This window comes from Ruditapes philippinarum, unplaced genomic scaffold (assembly GCF_026571515.1).
Source record: "Ruditapes philippinarum isolate M1 unplaced genomic scaffold, ASM2657151v2 ctg3664_1_1_1_1, whole genome shotgun sequence".
Taxonomy (NCBI): Eukaryota; Metazoa; Mollusca; class Bivalvia; order Venerida; family Veneridae; genus Ruditapes; species Ruditapes philippinarum.
Genome location: NW_026853478.1, coordinates 41566 through 63329, shown reverse-complemented (window position 1 = coordinate 63329; position 21764 = coordinate 41566). Strand labels below are relative to the sequence as shown.

General features: G+C 33.4%; 1 protein-coding gene across 4 annotated transcripts; it reads left to right on the top strand.

Moving 5' to 3' along the window:
• Positions 1-1178: 1178 nt before the first annotated feature.
• LOC132736997 (UBX domain-containing protein 7-like) lies at positions 1179-18238 on the top strand. Of its 4 annotated transcripts, XR_009626656.1 has the most exons (13): positions 1179-1298; positions 4846-4960; positions 5933-5997; positions 6654-6725; positions 7381-7404; positions 8394-8515; positions 8981-9127; positions 10027-10171; positions 11048-11124; positions 12679-13387; positions 14693-14772; positions 15821-17143; positions 17721-18238. XR_009626656.1 is itself a non-coding variant. In XM_060724228.1 (12 exons), exons 1-12 carry the CDS (start codon positions 1241-1243, stop codon positions 15980-15982), a joined length of 1767 nt encoding a protein of 588 aa, XP_060580211.1. In that variant the 5' UTR covers positions 1179-1240; the 3' UTR covers positions 15983-18238. The 4 variants fall into 4 exon arrangements, 3 of the variants coding, with proteins under 3 accessions (XP_060580211.1, XP_060580210.1, XP_060580212.1); XM_060724228.1 differs by having other exon boundaries at positions 11048-11115; positions 15821-18238; XM_060724227.1 differs by having other exon boundaries at positions 15821-18238.
• The last annotated feature ends 3526 nt before the right edge of the window (positions 18239-21764 follow it).

Genomic DNA, 21764 nt, shown 5'->3' with positions numbered 1-21764 from the left:
GGTATTTTTTACGAACAGGTCTTATTTTCGTATGTACATAATTTTCAAACTTACGGATCATATTTTCGTGGAGTACTGTACAGTACAGTATAGATGTTTATTTTCGTACATATTCTATATATGCAGTAGATCTTAAACTTGTAGTCGTTGTTTTTAATTATTTTTGCACTAGCTTATTCTTGCTTTTATTTTGATAACTTTTCACCACTACCCTTTCTTGTCTTATAAGAGAAGATTGAATTTACAATCTTATTTGCAAGTAATACAATATAATTTTATAAGTTATTATCTATCTTATTCTTGGGTTATTTTCGCATGCCTTCTTTCTATACTTTCTATACCATGTATGCCGCACAAACGTCTAATATTTCATTACAAAATACTTCATTCTTTATTATTTCATTCATGCAAATTATTTAATAACAATAAAAATACATTTTTCAATACATTTTATCAAAAATAAATCTTATTTTCGTAGACCCGATCTTATTTTCGCTTTCAGCTAGCTTTCGTACGATAGTATTTTCGGCTCAAACTGCACTTTTTTAAATATTTTTTTGGTTCTGAAATTTTAATTTGCTGTTAATTCATTCAATGAATGCATAAATATATATTTTACATAATTATTTCAACAGATAAATGCACTATTTAAAAAATAAATCTTATTTTCGTAGCCGCGATCTTATTTTCGCGAAAATAGCTTATTTTCGGTATCCATCTATACCGATTAAAATGTTTATTTTAACTTTTACAAGCCGATTTCGGTACTGTATGGTACAAATATTTCGGTTCGTGACAAAAATCAGGGAAGTAATCTTGATGTTTAGTTATTTGTTTCTAATTTCATTATAAATAATTATTTCGAACTGATTTTTTGCATGAAAGTCAAACTTAACCTATTGTAATATATTATATAATGAAAAACATATAATAAAACACTTAATTACTGTTATATTGTGATTTTATAAGTTGATTTCGGTAATGAAAAGTTGATTTCGGTAACATCACCGAAATCAAGTTGATTGATTTCGGTATCGTAACGTACCGCCTCAGATATGCCATCAGTATCAAATGCAGGCTATTTAAAACATTTAAAATGTTATCTACATCTCTGTTTAAAGTGATAGGCTTATAATCTTTACGGTATATGGAACGTGGAACAGTTGTAATCTTATACTCAAAGGGAAGTAACCCAAAGAATTCGACAGCCTCGGTCTGGTCGATTGCGCGAACCGTCGAAATGGACAAAACAGGGAACACATCTGAGTCTGTGCTCGCTCAGTTTTGTTCTGTTACAGGTAAAACATCATTTATCCTGTGTTTTTATGAGCCCTATTTAGAAATTTGGTTGCATTTTGCAAAAAGTTCGTTTGATCTCATTCATAAACAAACTATGTGAAATGATTTTCGGATGATATTTTCATTTTCGGATATGTTTTTTGTTTGATCAGATTTTTCTTTACATTTCACTCAATCATTAAGTAAACAAGTTCAAATACTTTTATGACAATTGCAACGCATTAATAAACAAATAAATTCATGACTTTTGGTGAATAAAAAAGCTTTAATCCAAGTGTACTCGTTTGCAGAAATTGTCAACTTCATAATGTTATCGAGATCACAGGAACTTGAAATTCTATCAGTATTAATGATAATATCCAGAATATACCCGATGTTGGGATATAATAAACACAAGGAATGAAACGCCTTTTCCCACCCCAAACATAATTTACCCCGAACAAATCAATAAAACAACGGATCAAAATAATCTATCGGGCCTTTTCGATAAACAATACATAAATGCATCAAATACCACCGATAACTTTTTTTAACCGTGTAGCTTTGTAGGAATAATTCAATGTTTTCTGATTATTTCCCACAATCTCAGTTTGTTGCCGACATCATTTTGTGACGTCACTGGATGTTGATTTGAGGAGAATAATATTTAATAAAATTATTTATAATCAGTTCCAAAAATAACAAGTTTGCAGGTAAAATACTGTCAAACTAGAACAAATGACTAATTCTTTCTTACAATATGACTGAATTTATTTGCTGGGTCACAACAGGGTCTTTCAAATAGATTATACAGGGTTCGTACAGTCTTAAAAAGTGCTTAAATTTCAGTCCCTTTCTTAAATTTTAAAAAGTGCTTAAAAATGATAAAAAGTGCTTAAAAGTCTTTGAATTTGATTACTTTCTTGAAAAGTGCTTAAAAAGTGCTTATACTCGCTACTAAATTAATGTGCTTGAAAATAATTGAATGTCAGACTAGTGTTGGTAAAAATCAACAAATAAAAAGAACAAAACCGATCTTGTTGGACTGTACCAAAATCAATGAATTTTGTAATGTTTGCTCAATGTTAAACAGCCACATATTGCAGTTGATTTGAACTTCACTTCAACCCCTCTATAATGCTCATGTTGTGTTCCAAGGTTTAGCATGATTCTGATATGTAACTCTCATCGCAAGATCACCATATTACCCCACCCACTGCAATTATGTATAATGCTAATGATTTTTACTTACCATTCAATGAATATTGAAATTATTTTTGGAAAACAATTTAATAATGTAGATATATATAATATTGTGATGTTTTAGTATTTATATTTCTATATTTAAAAGAAACGGAAAACCGTCCGTCTGTCTGCCCGCACTACCGAATAGGGATAGAGGGCTATCTAACTGTAAACAGAACAAAAGAGAACAATAGAGTTCGTTCCGTAACAATAGAGTAAGGGGCCATTGGCCCTCTATTAAACAATAGAAAATAACAAAAGAAATGGCCCTTTATTCCAATTCGGCCGGACGTCCGTCCGTCAGTCACACTTTCGTGTCCAGTCCATAACTTTGTCATTTATGAAAGGAATTTGAAATAACTTGGCACAAATGTTTGTTATAATAAGACGATGTGTCATGCTCAACAACCAGACCCCTACCTCCAGGGTCAAGGTCGCACTTGCTCATTCAAGGTCAACATTGTCTATTTGAGGGTATATGCTGTGTCCGGTCCATAACTTTCTTATCTATGAAGGAATTTTGTAAATACTTGCTGTAATTGTTCATAATAATCAGACGATGTGTCATGCGCAAAAACCGGTCACATACCTCCAAGGTCAAGGTCACACTTGGAGGTCAAATACTCACATAGTCTGTTACAGGGTATATTTTGTGTCCGGTCCATAACTTTTTCATAGATCAAAGGATTTTGAAAATACTTCGCACAAACAGTCACTATAATAAGAGGATGTGTCATGCGCAACACCTGCATCCCTACCTCCAAGGTCAAGGTCACACTTAGAGGTCAAAAATTAACATATTCCGTTATAGGGTATATTTTGTGTCCGATCTAGAACTCCTTCAAAGTTAAGGGATTTTGAAATAACTTGGCACAAAGAGTCACAATAATAAGACGATATGTCAAGTACAACACCTGCACCCCTACCTCCAAGGTCAAGGTCACACTTAAAGGTCAAAGATTAACAGAGTCTGTTTTTTGGTATATTTTGTGTCCCCTCCATTACTTCTTCATAGTTTAAGGGATTTTGAAAATACTTGGCACAAATAGTCACAACGATTAGATGATATATCATGCTTAACATCTGTGTCCCTACCTCCAAGGTCAAGGTCACACTTAGAGGTCAAAGATTTACATAGTCTGTTAAAGGGTATAGTTTGTGTCCAATCTATAACTTCTTCATAGTTCAAGGGATTTTGAAAATACTTGGCACAAATAGTCTCAATAATAAGATGTTATGTCATGCACAACACCTGCTCCCCTACCTCCAAGGTCAAGGTCACACTTAGAGGTCACAGCTTAACATGATAGATTTTTAAATTCTGTGTTTCATTTTATTTTTTTAACAAATTTATTATTGCATTTGCAGATCTAGCATTGATCATAATTTTGGACTGAATGTCCTGAGATCCATACCTCAATCTTTTGAAACAGCACAATTTTATGCTGCATATAAAACTTCCCTGGGCGGGGGAAGTTGGTAACTTTGTTACAAATTTTTGTTCTAAAGTTTAAAGATTTTTAAATAACATCATGTCATTAAAATTTTCATTTTTGCTCTTGTATTTAATAATTGCCCTTTTCTTGAACACTTACATGATTTGCTTATAGCAAATTATACCGATTTATACCGAGACATGTTTAATTATAGCGAGAAGGGTTTACATAGTATGTTTCCAGACCATTCTTTTTGAAAGACCCTGGTCACATTAAATAGAGTACTCAAATACTTTTTTTTTTTTAAACGAAAGTACTATTTCAAAGATCTACCATTCTTGTTTGGGGTTTCCCTTTTCAAATTTATTTATAAAAGAAATTTGTTAAAAAGGTTTTACATAATAGAATAATTTGTATAAATGTTGAATAAATAACTGTAATTTTTGGAACTTGTTTAAAATAATTTTAATAAATATTAATTATTCTCCTGGAATCAAAATCCAGTGACGTCACGGAATGGAGTTGGCGACAAACTCAGATCGCGGGAAATAATCAGAAAATGTAAAAATGATACTGAATAAAAAAAAAGAAAGAAAATATTCTTCTTTTTTTTCTTTTTATTTCTCACAGAAATAAGTTAAAGAACTTAAACAGCTATTCACCAACATTATCATTGATATATGTCAAATAAATACCTGTAAACTTTGTCGTCAACCACAGTAAATTGTTCTGTTAATTATAAATTAAAATTTTGTATGCCCCAAAGGGCGGCCTTTTTTGAAGGACCTGAAAGTTAATCTATATTTTCATTGTGAGAAGTGTAATGATAAGATGTAGCTTAAAGTTGAGCATCACAATATATACACTTGTACGATTTGTGTTACAGGAGCAGATGCTGCCATGGGTAGGCAGTTGTTAGAAGCATGTGGAGGAAATTTAGAGCTGGCTATCAATATGCACATGGAAGGTGGTGGTAGTGGTGCTGGTGCATCTAATGCAGTGTAAGAGCTCATGTTATATTTTCATTATTGAGTTAATTTTAGAAATGTAAAAAAACAATGCAGTGTTTTTTTTCACTTTTGGGGGAAGGGGGTCTTTGCTGTTTGGAGGGGGAAAAATGCAATAGGAGGGGGAATTTTATTTCTTCACAAATGAGGAGAAACAAAAACGAATCCAATGCATATTTTAATACACCACTTAACACTGTAAGATCATTGTGTACAACGATATTTAAGAGACCGGTGTGTATACAATGACTGTAAGATTTACTTTTGTTCGACATTGTTTTCTTTCCGGTGAGTAGAAAAGGGGAGCAACTCTAGCAACACAAGTTTAAAATACGTCACATTTTCTTAATATACGGATCTAAAATATTGACAGCAGAATTTAAAGTGTCGCATGTTAAACTTGTTAGGAAGCCGTGAGTAGCTCCCCTTTTATACCTGGGAACAATTTGTAAACAATTTTGCTTAACAGTAAGTCTTACAGGCTTAAAATAAAACATTATTCGGCAGTTATATGCAAAAAAAATGGTATTCATTGCAGGCAAATTTTGGCTGCCATATGGGGGGAAAATTTGGCTTTGAGAGGGAAAAAAACATACTATTTTGAGGGGGGAATGGGGCCGAATTTCGCCGAATATTTTGGTGAAAAAAAAACACTGCAATGTGTTCAAGTTATAACATTATTATCATAGTTTTATTCTTGTTATTTGTATCTGAAAATTTCTTTGTGTTAATTGTTGTGTATTGGTCTTGTTTAGTACAGAACCTGTCAAAAATTGGTAGGCAATAGTGTAGAGCTTTGCTAGGCTGTGCAGATATGCAAGGCTGTATCAGTGTGCAGACAGGGAACCGTATGGTTCTGTATTAGTGGTAACCTCTAAATAACTTTGAGCTTAGGTTGCAAGTGGGAATCTCAAAATGAACGTTTTAATGTAAATATTTTTAACCATGTTTTTATCCATCTTACAGTGATGAAGTAAGGGCTCCCATTCCCCAAATTCAGGAAACATTGGTGGATGATGCTCCAGTATATGGTAAAGTACTGCAATATTAATCAGACTATATATATTATAACCTGCTAAATTTTTTGGAATTAAGTATTGAGATCTCTAAGTGAAATGTACTTCAAAAAAAGCCATGAAACTATTTTTAAGCACTATGAAGATTCCAAGGTCTTATGTTCTTTGTTGTGTTTTTAATTACACCAACATTTATGAAGGGTCAAGAGTGATATTAAGTTTTACTGGAGTGATGGAGGGAAACTTTTATTGTTTTTTTTTTTCAAGAAATGCAGAAGAAATTAATAGGCACCACAAATCCCCTGTTTGCTACATGGAGAATTTCTTCACACAAAATAATCTGTTTAGTCTTTGATAGGATTCGAACCCACATCAACAAGGAACAAGTGATTGGATGTCCTCTACTGTAATTAATCTCTTGTCCAGGAAGGACCTCCTGCCAAAACATAAAAAGTTTACTTGTATAGACATTGTATATTAATCAGTAATAAAATGAATTTAATTTACACACTTTCTGTGACAAATTTGATTGCTTCATTAGTAGTAGATCATCTAATGAGCTATTATTTGTCACTGTAAAGGGGTAAGAAGTTATCTCCTTATGAAATTCAAAAGGAGTTAACCTGTTATTGCACTAAAGTGATAATATGTTACTTTGTACTGTATTACAGGAACATTTCGAGGAAGGAAAAGAAAAACAAGATCTGTGTTTGATGGATTCAGGGATTTTCAGGAAGAAGCTCGTAAGTTTTTTATTTTTGTTTTAAGCTTTACTATTAATAGAACAGAGAGAGTAGACGTTGTCGTCACACTTAAGTTTTTGCCTGCAAGTTGGTATCTACATAACAACTGATGGGAATGGCCAATGGGTTGAAACGGCTCACACTTATTTGAGAACATAGTAGGAGGTCACTGACCAAGGCTAACTCTGACATGGATTTTTTGGGAATGAAGGCCCTTTTTTTAACTTTAAAAATTCACATTATCCAGGCTCTTGTTTTACTATCAAGCTTTGAAAAAAGTCCAGCAGCTGTCCTACTGACAGCCTTTTCTTTACTTTTAAATTTAAGAATTTTCAGTTCTAATATTTGAAGTATTTGGCTTTTTGTCTTTCTTATTGTTTTGGAACACATTTTACAATATAAACCACCACCTTCTGTACCAGTTTGATTGCAAGATATTTACCTGACAATTGTGAAGTAATGTTGCCTGAACAGGCTCTTAAATGTTAGCTGACATACTTTCAATTTTCATCTGAGTACCCGCAATACTGGTTATGGCTATGGACAGTTTTAGAAATGGAAGCTGTAAAAGTCTATGTAAGGAATTTTGCATATTAAAATGTGCAGTTAAATTTGTTAAAAGCAGTAGAAAAAAAGTAAAGTGATTTGTTTTCAGCAACAGGAAGAGGGAGAAGAAAAAGTATATCAATTCTGTTTCTTGATTCAGTTTGTTTACTTTTGCGTTACTTAGTTTGATTATAATACATGTTTTGATATTCTATGACTTATCAGTTAAATTCTGGCATATTGATGTTGCCATTTTGTTTCTATTGATGTTTTTGATAATGATAGAGCTAATAACTATCTTTAAAAATTTGATTTTGCATCTTGGCACTATGCCACATGATCTTTAAATTTTGTATTTTATTACCTTTCAATAATAATGAGAAGCTGGTAAATGCTTGTGGGGAAGAAGTGTGATACTTTTCTCACATAACAAGATTGTTTTTACATATTTGAAAAAGATGCTAAAATAATAACATTTCAACCCCATTGTCCCGGAAAAAACAATATTCTGTCCCCTAGCATCCATCAATACACAATACCAAAATGTTGATCACTTATTTTCATCAATAGCAAAAATGTGAATCACTTATTTTTAAGGTGCAAAATGTGAATTGCATATTCTATTGTATTAATAACTAAAATGTTAATAGTTATTTTTATTAATACCAAAATGTGGATCACTTAGTTTTATCAAAACTAAAAATGTGAATCATCATGTGAGTCAGTTATCTTAATCAAAAGTATTATACCAAAAAATGTAAATTGCATATTTTAATCAGACCTAAGAAGCGCATTACTCATTTGTCATTTTCATATCTGAAATGCTTGATTTTAGTTATACTAAAATGAGCCGCGCCACGACTAAACCCACATAATGGGTTTGCGACCAGCATGGATCCAGACTAGCCTGTGCATCCACGCAGTCTGATCAGGATCCATGCTGTTCCCTTACAAACCCTATAACAAGAAGAGAAACGGATAGCGAACAGCATGAATCCTGATCAGACTGCGCAGCTGCCCATCCTGGTCTGGATCCATGCTGGTCGCAAACCCATTATGTTGGTTTTGTCGTGACTCGGCTCAAATGTGAAATGCTGATCTTTATTGCTTGTTATATTTCAGGTCAACAAGAGGAAGAGCTGATGGCTGGGGCATCAGGATCGAGATCTTCTAGGAAAACCAAAACATTACAGGACCTTTTCAGACCTCCAATAGATATAACTTACAAAGGCAATCTAGCAAATGTGAATATTTGTTCATTTATTAAATTTAAAAGAGTATACTTGGCAGATTGGTAACGGGTCATGACCTTAAACCACTTGTCCCACTGTCACTGCTGTGGATTTGAGTACAGCAACATATTGTTTTATTCTTTCAATAGTTAGCTTTTTGGGTCAGTGGTTTTACTTGGAAGTTTGTAAGCCATTTGTTCGAAACTTTAGGCACTTGTTCTCTGTGATTATCTTAAATGATAGGCATAGTTCTCTTTTCACAGTGTTACATCCCATTTATTTCTGTGTAGTTTAGTGTTATGTCTTATGGACAGCTCTTTTATCATAATGACAGCTCTTTTATCATAATTGTGTGATAACCACAAGGTTACTTCTAGATATTATAAAATTCTCCTTCAAACTGAGAGAATGGATTCATGTTTCGGTTAGTATGAAAACCGATGTTTGTGATACAGTAGTAATTCTTTTTGTTGACAGGCAAGAGAAACTGGTAAAACTCAGGGCAAATGGTTAATGGTGAATATACAGAATGTACAAGAGTTCCCATGTCAGGCACTCAACAGAGATGTGTGGAGTAACTCGGCCGTAAAAGCATTAATCAAGGATAATTTCATTTTTTGGCAGGTAATTTGAAATGAAATTTTTCATTATTTTGGCCGAATTCATTTCTTTAAGTCAAGTTGATATCTTTGATAACATTTTGAGACCATTCAAATTTTGTGACCAGTGCAGATATATTTGAGACTGCAACAGTTTGGGTGATGCCAACATTAGGGTACTTTACCAAGGTAGGTCATGGGAGAATATATGCCGAGGTCTTTATTTAATAATAAGATAAACATATATGTATTGCTGTATTTTTGTTTATTTTTTATGTCAATAAAAGACTTTAATTTCTTAATAAAACAAATAACATTCCAGCTTATCCAATTAGCATGGAGAATGTTACATTAGGCTTAGCTATGCAGACCTTGGGCTTCTTGTTTTAGAATTTGGCCTAGACACATGATGATCCATGACAATTTCATTGATAACTATTGTCAAAGGCCATAAATTTTGTCTAATACTGCTGGCTAAAACAAATTATCATAAGAAGTTGGCAATTATTTAAAGAAAAACAATGTACTGGTACATAACAATGTACTGGTACATGACCATAGAGTTGGTATATGGCTAATATGGTAAAAAAATATGAATAAATAAACAGTGCAAAGATAAGACATACCAAACACCCTACATGTGTTTATAAAGCAATAAATGAGCCGCGTCATGACGAAACCAACATAATGGGTTTGCGACTAGCATGGATCCAGACCAGCCTGCGCATCTGCGCAGTCTGATCAGGATCCATGCTGTTCGCTCTCAGTTTCTCTACTTGTAATAGGGTTTGTAAGCGAACAGCATGGATCCTGATCAGACTGCGCGGAGGTGCAGGCTGGTCTGGATCCATGTTGGTCACAAACGCATTATGTTTGTTTTGTCGTTACGCGGCTCAAATGTATTGCACAAATGTTCTATTTTAGGTGTATCATGACAGTGTAGAAGGACAGAAATACCGACAGTTCTATAAAGTGGACAGCTGGCCATATGTAGCTATATTGGACCCACAGACAGGCGAGAATATGATCACCTGGAGTAAAATAGAACCTCTTACATTCTGTGATCTAGGTAACATGCCTTCTTAATCAGCTGACCGTGTGACATTTGTTTACGGTAACATTGGGTCCCCACTAATGGCCGCCCCCATGATTTAAAATACATTTTCTATTTTTTCTTAGCATCTTTGAATATTTGTATAATAAGCATATTCCTTGGCAAGTGGTATTATTCAATTGAAAAATGAGCAAATAACTTGTAGGTCATGGGCAAGGTCATAATCGATGACCTGATGTTACTCTAAACAAACCATAATCACCCACCCTGTTTTTAAAATTGCGAGAAATTTTATATATCTATTTAACCATTACTAAATTTTTGTAACAAACATGCCTTGTTGTGTATTTGGAACAGCCTTTTGATAATTAAAGGGATTTTATTACCATAAATGCCAAAATTACTTAGCAGACAATAGTATAGGGTCAGTGCTGACTGTTGTATATAATGCAGTCTTTCTTTCTTCCTGTTTTCTTTCTTTCTTTTTTCCTTCCTTTCTTTCTTTTATAAGTTTCTCTTATTTTCTAGATTTTTATATTGAAGAGAAAGGCAAGAATTGCCTCTGCTACCATCCAAAGCATGTAAAATGAAGTTTATCTATTTGTAAACATTACATTTTGACAATTTTTGTCTTTGTCAAAGTTTGTGGCCATTTTTTTTTCTGAAAGCTTGAAAGGTTCTTAAAATATATTTTCTTCAAAGAATGTTGTTGATCGTTTGTTAAATTGAATGTCACTGCAATATTCTATTGTTGAACATTACATTGAAAATTAACTGTTTGATGAATTTGATCCACATTTTTATACACTGTAAAGATTTTCTTTATCCTTACATAAGAAATTCTTTAGTTTTGTAGCTTTCGTGATTTTGACTGCATCTTTTTCTTTCCAGTTTCAGAGTTTTTGACTCAGAACCCAGCAACAAATACCTTGTCCCCAGATCCACCTGCTGCCAAAAGGGTAAGAAGGGTGGGTATCAGATTATTAAAGGCTCTACAAGTGACATTTTAAAATAATTATCGGAAAGTTTGATTGAAAAAATATTTCATTTTTAGCTTTACTTTTTGAAGAAAAAGTGGAGCAATTTTCATGACCACTTGATGGCATAGTCCGTTTGAGCTATTTATTTTAACTTTTTGGTTAATCTTTTTAGCTCACCTGTCATAAAGTGACATGGTGAGCTATTGTGCTTGCTTTTTGTCCGGCGTCCGTCCGTAAACTTTTACTTGAAACAAAATCTCCTCATAAACCGTTTAGCCAATTTCAGCCAAACTTCACAGGAATGTTTCTTTGGTAGTCAACTTTAAATTGTTCAAAGAAGTTAATTCCATGAAAAAAAACTTTTAAAATCCTCTCATAGAAAACAGAAAGAGCAAGAGTTTTAATATTTGGTATGCAACATATGCCTATGTACAGGTGAGCGATTTCAGGGCCATCATGGCCCTCTTGTTGATTGATTTTTTTTTTTTTGGTTTACCTTTTTGGTTATTTTTTTTTGTTTACCTTTTCGGTTAAGTTTTTGGGTTTAACTTTTTGGTTAACGTTTGGTTTACCTATTTTGGTTAAGTTTTTGGTTATGATTGTTAACTTTAATACAAACAATACTATTAGATGCTTCTTAATGAGCTGCTTGTCACACCCATTTTCAGGTCAAAAGGTCAAGGTTACTTGTACCTGTTATAGGTTATAAAGCCCATATTCTTAGAAACAAAGGAATTCACTTCAATTCTAACAATGCCGTTACCAGTTGGATTTGAATACCATCAGGGACTTTTTATTCTCTCCTGTAAGGAAGCTATTCAGTTATCTTACTGAATGTTGGTGGTTCTACTCTGGTGGCCACTTGTGCTTGAAATAATGCATGAAGGGCACCACCAATAAAGCTGGAAAGTCACAGTATGTCCTTTCCATTGTCTAAGTGGGAAAAAAATCAGTTCACTATCAAATAATGTAAAAGTGGAGCCTGCTGCTCCTCAGACAGCTCTTATTATGTCTTTTTTCTTTAAAAAAAAAAAAAGAGCTAGGTCCTTATGTTTGTAACGTTCAGATAAATATTTCTTGCATAGCAGACTGGCGTTTCCGTGAGTTTTACCCATACCGGAAATTTCTTCTGGCAAGGTGGGTGCCAGATGAGTCGCGTTGATATGTAACATATGACAGATATTATTACTCCATTCAAGTTAAAACACTTTTTCAGCTTAAAATAAGAACCAATTTTTAAATGCAAATACATTTTAACTTATTTTTAGTTCTACACAGTTCTGCCCCTTTTTGTTTCAGTATTGATTTGTTTTATGTACAGATGACTGGTCAGTTTTCCAACGTCTTTCTAAAATTTTACAGTTCATTTTCATTTTGTGTTTATATGTGTCAGTTAAAAACAAATGAAGACGGTCAATGTGTTATTAGATGGGAATCTTCAAATTTAAGGGGAAGCAAATTTTTCACTCTGTATCCCATATCTTTGTTTGCAAATACTTATGCTCTATAAAAATTTTTAGAATAATTTGTCTTATATTTAAGGAGGATAGTGTGATAGATGCTTCAGAAGATGATCAGTTACAAGCTGCAATAAAGGCCTCACTTACCGAAAAGTCTAAAGACATCAGTGCTAAACCTATGGAATTTAACAATGACAGTGAATCAGATGCAAGTGATCTAGAAACTTTCACCGATTCAGAGGATGAGTCACAACACAGTTCTGTGAAAACTCGAAAACGATCAAATTCTGGCTCTAAATCAGCTTCTCACGGAAAATCATCACCAACGCGTAAACATTCCCCGAATCGTAACTCAGGCGACGAACAATCTAGCAAGTCAAATTCTAGAAGCTCTCCAGTACGGAGAAGTGTTAGGTGTAATTCCCCTTTGGCTGGTTCTAGTAGTACCTTTGAAACACAAAGACCTCAAAGAAAGTGTTCACCCCAAAGGACAAGAAAAAGGTCTCCTTGTGTTGAAAGTATATCCTCGCCAAGAAAGACATCCCCCTTACGAAGAAAATTATCACCATCAAAAACATCATCCCCTCTTAAATCAGAAAGTATTCATAACGATGTCCATCCAGCAGTTTTGGAAAATATTCGTACAAATTCAATGTCTGAGGATTGTTCTGCCAAAGAGGAGACACCAGTGAAAGAAAGTGCTAGTGAAAGTAGTGAAACCGAAAGTGATAAATCTATGGACATTGCAACTGACCACAGGGATTATAGGTCATTTCTAGGGCCAGAAACAGGTAGGGTTTCCACTTCAGTGAGATGGGCTTTTTTGTAGAGGAAAATGTTATTGCTACAGCTGTTTAAAAAAATTATTAGAGCACCACACTAAATGCTGTCTTCCGGTATATAGCATACAAGATCCTTGGTTTAAACATATTTATTTAACCTAGATTGCGAGACAAGATCCTTTAATCAAAATTCTAAAATCTGGCCTTAACACCCACAGAAATCCACTTTAATATGACTAATTTATTGATTTATATATATATGATAATGAATAAAAAATGTAAAAATCTGTAAAAGCAGTATTTATGCTCTCCAAAGGGTGAGCATATAGTTGCCGCTTTGTCCCTCCGTCCGCTTTTCTTGTCTGGGACATAACTTTGAAACAACAAGAGGTATCAACATGAATCTTTTTACGTAGATAGATCTCATCGAGTAGGTGTGCAGTGCACAAGAACCGTAACTCTGCCTTGCCTAATTTTTGAAATATTGCCCTTTGTTCATTTTAACACTTTGAACTTTGTCCGGGATATTATTCTAAATTTATAAGAATTATCAACATAAAACTTTGTAGGTAGATAGGTCTCACTAAGTAACTGTATCAAGCATTTGGCAGAATAATGCCCCTTTTTAACTTAGAATTTACATTTAAGTTTGCATACCACCTCAGATATTTTCATATTCTATTAACATCTGGCTTTGAAACAAGTTGAAATTTTATACTCTTGTTTGAAAGCAAAATAGGACTTTCTTCAAGACCTATAACTGTAACATGGATTTAAAGAAAAATTTAGCCCTCCTTTTTAACTTAGAAAATTTTACATTATCAAGGCTTTTTTTACTATCAAGCACTAAGCATAGTCAAGCGTTGCTGTCCTACTGACAGCTCTTGTTACACTTTGAATTTTACACGGGACATTACTCTGAAACTATAAGAGATATCATCACAAAACTTTATAGATAGTTAGATCTCATTGAATAGAAGTGCAGTGCAAAAACCCATAACTTTGCCTTGCCTTGTTTTGGAGTTTTTGCATTTGTTCGTTTTTTTTATACTTTCCTGTGTCCAAAACCTTCTCTTGGAGCATCACCCTGTTCAACCGGTTCTTGTTTTCTAGTTTGTGATCATGATTTTTGCAAGCATCTGGAGGTACTGTTGCAACACTGTAGTGAGTTAAATCCTTTAATTTACGGTTTTGTTAAAGGCAAGACAGTGTTGTTACTTACATTCCAAGAATTGATATAGTTATTGAATCAAAACATTATTTAAATATTACATAGATACCATGTTTACCATATATTTATCTCTATAATTTTAGATGAAAAGACAACATTAATGTTACGGTTACCAGATGGCCAGAGGGAGAGACTTTGTATATCATTCTCTTCTAAATTGTTGGTATGTATTTTGTACTTGTTACATAACTTTTTATTAATTTGTGAAAGAAAACATTTTAGATAACCAACTTGTTTAGGGTAGTGTTGAGTCATTTAAGATAATGTGTTTAGGCAAAAAGTTCTTATTTGTAACCAAGAGCTTGTTAAATTTCTCAAATGGACTTTACTATCCATTATCAATGTTGGGGATATCAAGTAGAAAATTTGGAGCTGGTTAGCTTGGCTCTTTTTTGGTGGCAAAGGCTGTTAATTTTAGATTCCAGAGTGTTAAAGGTGAAGGAGAGCCTAGTGCCACTCAACTTTGAAGTAGGGGTTTAAGCTCTTCTCTAGTTACATCCATGTTTTCTCATAATTATGACGTCAGTATTGGTTAGTTTGAGGAAGTGGGCCTGTGCTTTCTACACAGTCATGTTTAGATAAAGTTATAATTAAAATACATTGTTAGTAAAAGGCTCTTTTATTACCAGTTGGAGATGAGGCAGATGTACATACTTTTTTTTTTATCTTTTCATAAAAACGCAAAGTGTGTTCGGAAATTAAATTGATTATGTGATCTGAAAAGATAATAGAAAAGTTGATGCAATCTTAATGTCAGTTAAAAATTTATGTTATAGTGCCGTCATGTACATGTATGTTCTGATACTTTTCATATCTATCTTTTGTGGGGGAGTAGAGGAGTTTAACATCTGTAGGGGCATGGCTATTGGGGCTAGAATTAGTTTTATACAGCAATCTTTAGCTGTACAGTGTAAAGTGGAACAAATTGGTAAACACTTACCATGCTTAGTATCATAAAAAAAGATTTGTTCATCTATAAATCTAGACAAAATCATTCAGTGTATAATTAAGGGGAAAAATTTCATACTAAGTACTCACTATATAAGTCATTGTAAAGATCATAATCGGACGGCACAGATGTATGGGCTGATCTTAGTCTGTATTTATTGTGTGGGTAGAAGCGGGTTACCACCAGTAGCTATCATTAAATAGATCATTTTATATAAAGCATTTAAAATTATGAAGAATATTTTTTTCCTATTTGTTTTTAGGCATTGGTTTTATTTGTTGGGTCAAAAGGATTTTCCAACGAGCGCTTTGAGCTGATAGCTCAGTTTCCACGACGACAACTTTCGCAGTTAGACTACGAGGCATCTCTCAGGGATATCGGCCTACATGCTCAAGAAACCATCTTTGTACAAGCAAGATCTTAATGTTCAGAAGAAAATGGCAAAATGGATCGTAATTTATCAGACTGGGTTTTTTTTTCCCCATAATTTCATAATATGAGCCATGTCACGACAAAACCAACATAATGCGTTTGCGACCAGCATGGATCCAGACCAGCCTGCGCATCCGCGCAGTCTGATCAGGATCCATGCTGTTTGCTATCAGTTTCTCTACTTGTTATAGGGTTTGTAAGCGAACAGCATGGATCCTGATCAGACTGCGCGGATGCGCAGGCTGGTCTGGATCCATGCTGGTTGCAAACACATTATGTTGGTTTTGTCATGACACGGCTCATATTATTTTTTCAAGCATGCTCAATGACTTGAATATCAGGAATATTTCACTCAGATGTGATTGTTTACACTTTTTTGTCGAGTTGACTTAATTTAATACAGATTTTGCATGATTTTTTGGAACATTATTATATTAAATTTTGTTACTATAAGCGTTGAATATCTTTATATTTTCAATAGTAATTTAAAGAAAAACAATTTCATTCTTTATTGATGAAAAAAGCTACATTTGTATATTACCCTCAATTAGAAAGTTTAACTTTTAATGATATCCCATAAAGAAATCAAATGTTGATTTTATTAAAGGTAATATTAAATTTTACCTGTTGCCTTTAAATAACATGGCAATGAGCATAGATAATTGACTTGTAACAGTGCCTAATAGTGAACTACACTAATTACAGAAATCCTGCCCCTAAAGTAAAGATACAACCTGTTCAGGGTAGCAACCTTTGAGAGTGTTGTTGAAAGGTGTTGTTCTAGTGAAGATAAAATTAGTGTAATATATAGTTTTTATATGCCGAAAGAATTTCGGGCATATTATGTTATACCCCCTGGCGTCTGTCTGTCCGTCCGTCCGTCTGTCTGTCCGTTAGCAATTTGGTTTCCCGAGCATAAATTAAGTTCCATTTGGCCCACAATATTCAAACTTCATAGGATGATTGCCCATATTGGGTAGAAGACCCCTATTGATTTTGGGGTCAAAGGTCAAGGTCACTCTGACCTTTAAACTGAAAACAGTTTCCGGAGCATAACTTAAGTTCCATTTGGCCCACAGTGTTCAAACTTCATAGGATGATTGTCCATATTGGGTAGAAGACTCCTATTGATTTTGGGGTCACAAGGTCAAAGGTCAAGGTCACTATTACCTTTAAACTGTAAACAGTTTCCGGAGCATAACTTAAGTTCCATTTGGCCCACAGTGTTAAACTTCATAGGATGATTGTCCATATTGGGTAGATGACCCCTATTGATTTTGGGATCACAAGGTCAAAAGTCAAGGTCACTATGACCTTAAAACTAAAAACAGTTTCCGGAGCATAACTTAAGTTCTATTTGGCCCACAGTGTTCAAACTTCATAGGATGATTGTCCATATTGGGAAGAAGACCCCTATTGATTTTGGGGTCACAAGGTCAAAAGTAAAGGTCACTATGACCTTAAAAATAAAAAAAGTTTCCGGAGCATAACTTAAGTTCTATTTGGTCCACAGTGTTCAAACTTCATAGGATGATTGTCCATATTGGGTAGAAGACCCCTATTGATTTAGGGGTCTCAAGGTCAAAGGTCAAGGTCACTATTACTTAGAAATTGAAAACAGATTCTTGAGGATAACTTAAGTTCCATTTGGCCCACAGTGTTCAAACTTCATAGAATGATTGTCCATATTGGGAAGAAGACCCCTATTGATTTTGGGGTCAAAGGTCAAGGTCACTATTACCTTAGAACTGAAAACAGATTCCGGGGCATAACTTAAGTTGCATTTGGACCACAATATTGAAACTTCATAGGAGGATTGTTATTTGAAGGAGGTAATACTTTATTTAATTCCCATGTCTTACAAATGCTTCATCTTTACTAAAAAAAATCACTTTCGGGCATATAATGCTCCGCCTAGCGGTGCTCTTGTTGAAGACTTGATTCGATTGTTGTTAAGAGGGAATTGTTCTACACAGAGGTTACACTGTATTCTATTATGGAAGTCTGTATGCCAGGTTTTGATAACTGAAGGTCATTATAAATTGCAAAATTGAAGGGGCAATTTTTTCTTGTATTTTTTGTTGTACAAAAAGTATGAAAGTAAACTAAAAGCAAGTTATTTGATTACTTGATCTGATTTATGGTTGTTTAATGTTTACAAAATACAGTTTGTGTTTACTTAGAAGTATTTCAATTCTTTGAAATTGTTTGTTTTAATTTATACAATAAAGGAGAATATTTTTATGTTTGTTTGCTTTCTTGTTATTTTCTTAGTGAACTTAGAATAGAGGTCCAATCTACTCGCCCAGGAGTCTGGGCAACACTTAAAAGTTTTGCATGTATCTTCAAATTTCATTAACCATGCAGTCTGAATTATCTGAAGTGCACCTTTCAAACCATTCATATTTTGGGGGGATGGGGACTTCAGTGTTCCCACCTTTGAAAGCTGGGGGTAAAATAAAAAGTACATAAATTTGTACAATAATTATATGAAGTATGATTAATTTAAGTGCAAAATGTGTTTTACATGTAGTTTAACAGAGTTCTCACTGGGATTTTCAAAGTAAGAGTCCTGGGACTCCCAAGCCAGAAAATATGAGTCCAAATTATGTTAAGCTGCTTTGCTGCAGTTGAATGTTGATGAATAAGAAGAGTGAGGGGATGAGGGGGGGGGGGGGGTCAGAGTTATAACAGAGAAAATGCTTATATAGGAAAATGGAAATATGTCCCAAATAGGAAATATTGTACCTTTAAAAAAGTAATGAATATATTTGAAGAATAATTCAAAAACCATACATCAGACTATAATGCTGCTTTCTTCATGATTCACCCCCTCCTTTTAGGTAAAATTTATTGTGACCAACACATACTGACATATATCTCCATCTCAATTAATGTAACCATTATTTAAGTTATTTAAATTCATTAACAGCATATAAATTGTTACTACACACCTTTAAACAAAATGATAAAAGCTTCCTTTTTGGTGATTTTTTTTTAATTACGAAAAATGACGTCGCGAAAATATGTGACAAATGGAAATTTGTTTCACAATTCTAGTGTTGTTGATTACAATTATATAAAAATTAATATTTTTTGAAAATTTTAAGATTGTTTTTCATCGGCTATACTAACAGGCATTGTAAGACAAAAGTTTCAAATTTGTAATTTACGGCAAAAACTTCATTGTATATCGAGAGATTTTCTTGCTTTTCATCAAATTTCAATGCAATTTAAGTGATTTCTGTTTGAGATATTGCTCCCAAGAATGATTTTTGAATTATACATTTTTAAGTTTCCGATTTTTCTGTGCGTATTTTTACGTTCTTACCTAATTTTCTGTACATTTATGCCTTAAATACGCACATATATATGTGTGTGAATGGGAACACTGGGATTTGTACTTACTGAATAGCGAACAGTGTTTACATGAGCAGGCTAAGGGTCAACATGTAATTGAAGCTTTCACATCAGGTCTCGCACTTATCTTTGAAATAGTAATTGTGGAAAACTGACTACGGCCTGTAATTCTGTCATGTAGTTTGACTGAAATGTAGCCTTCTGCGACCTACCGAAATACTTTTATGTTTTGCATGATAAATGAATTTCCTAAACTGCTAAATTTAGTTGCTTGGATCATCCTCTATGTCTATGGGTTATAAATTTAGGTGATTTTCCAAAACATGTAACAACAGAACAAGTTTTCACAGTCCTTTGTGAACTTTCACGACAGACCTTGTGTCATTTTCTTTCGAATGAAAGCTGTTTCCTTCAAACTTGATGAACATATTTACTTTCAGAGTGTGTTATTTTTTTCAAAGGGGCAGATAATCCAAACATTGTTTGCAAAACTATAACGCTTTTTCAACTGTCTTAACAAAAACTATAAAAAAAAGATTATTTAATTTAAACATGAAATACTTGTTCACTATTATTACATTTTTGAATACAATTAAAGATGGCAGGTTAGAATTTTGACTATTATTTATATTTCCTTTAACTTGGAAATGAGAAATTTTGACAATTTGTCAAAAACCAGCAATGCTTATAAAACGTCTTGTTGGTCAAGTTACTGGGGGGTCGCTTAGGCGTGTTATTTATTCCCATTGAATAAGTAACTTTCTGTAAAGGAAAGTCGATCATGGTTTGCACTTGTCGTATAGGTAGATTCAGTTGCCACCATCAGACAGAGAGTTAGGCCTTAAAGGGAGACACAGGCAAAATTTTCATTTCTTAGTTTTGAAATTTTCATTCATTATTCTGTAAATGTCCTCAAAATGAATACACTAAACAGTCAAAGGAACAAAACTTTTCTCCATATAAAGAATAAAATGGTGTTTTCCTAACTTGACCCGCGTGGGTCAGGTTAGAGCGCTAAAATTTCACAATAGTTGTCACTCTGTACTCTGGAAACGTTTAAAAACATGTCAAATCAATTACTTAGACTTGTTTCAATCATACAATATCCACAATATTTGTTATTGTAACTTCCAGGGTTTGTTCAAATCGCATGACTTGTTTTTAAACTATTCGGTGATTCTGTTCGCGTCAAAATTTCGTACAACATATATAGATATATTTAAACTTCAAACCCAAAATATATAGAATTTATACAGAAATTCATGTTGGGACTTTAAGAAATGACATTTTAGGGTGATTTGAGTACAGAAAATCATTTTTATATTTTTGCCATTATTTTGCCTGAGTATCCCTTTAAACTACATAGCTCATTGGTTATTATGTATGGCTATGGATCTTTGTCGTTCATATATTTCAAAATATGTATGCTATTTTCAATGCATGCGAACGATTGCCACGGGCCAATGGAACTCGTTTAACACGGATAGACGGTTGGCATACACAGACGTACAGATAGTTTTATCCGGTTTTTTTTGCTATATATTAAAAAGAACAAACTTTTTTAAAAACAACTTTTATTGCACGTAAGAACAATAACAATTTGTACAAAAAGTTAGAATTGGTTTTTGATTAGAAATGAGTGATTTTCTTTTTTTTTCTTTTTCGTTTGTAAAACTGCCCCTTGATGAGAAAAACTATCGTGTCTAAAAATAGATCAATTCCATACTAAACTGTTTTGTTTTTTATGCTCGGTTTATCACAGAAATAAGTTGTAACAAAGTCTACATAAATACTGAAAGACTAAATTATGTACACATTTTCAAAAGGCTCATATGCCTGAAAATATGAATTCGAAAAGGCAAAGATGAGTTTTAAAATGTTAAAATTATGGTTTTAGAGCATGCTAGATACTTGTCACCACAGCAAAATGTAAACAAAGTACTAGACTAGTATTTTGACTTACAAACAAAATACCAAATCACTATAACTTTTCCAATTAACAATAGCATCAGAAGCTAAAAAATGTTTTAGGCTCTCGACCAATGAGTAGCATTTTTAAATCTTTTACGATACCAAAAGTAAAAAGCTTTAGAGACATAGAATTAAAATCATTTCTGGGGCATAAATAAATAAAATTATCTGAAACCATTTTATTCAGTACTTTGTCTTGCCTATGTAAAGCATCATGGATTCGTTTTAAATTAAATACAAACTGTCCAGTACTGGAATGAAATATATACACTTTCCATCCGAATGTGGAATGTTTAAACTTTATACAAAATACCTAAAATTAATATAGACAAAGATGATAATTTTTAACAAATTTTAACACACGAAAAATATTTAAGAGGGAATTTTGACGTTAAGATAAAAAGGTTTATCTCTGGAAAAGAACTTTATACAATAAGTATTTC

Bases quoted from the DNA above. Each gene is read 5' to 3' on its own strand.
- LOC132736997 (XM_060724227.1), top strand. From the start codon at position 1,241: ATGGACAAAACAGGGAACACATCTGAGTCTGTGCTCGCTCAGTTTTGT. The intron at 1,299-4,845 runs GTAAAACATCAT...TTTGTGTTACAG, and splicing joins TCAGTTTTGTTCTGTTACAG to GAGCAGATGCTGCCATGGGT. The intron at 14,773-15,820 runs GTATGTATTTTG...ATTTGTTTTTAG, and splicing joins CATTCTCTTCTAAATTGTTG to GCATTGGTTTTATTTGTTGG.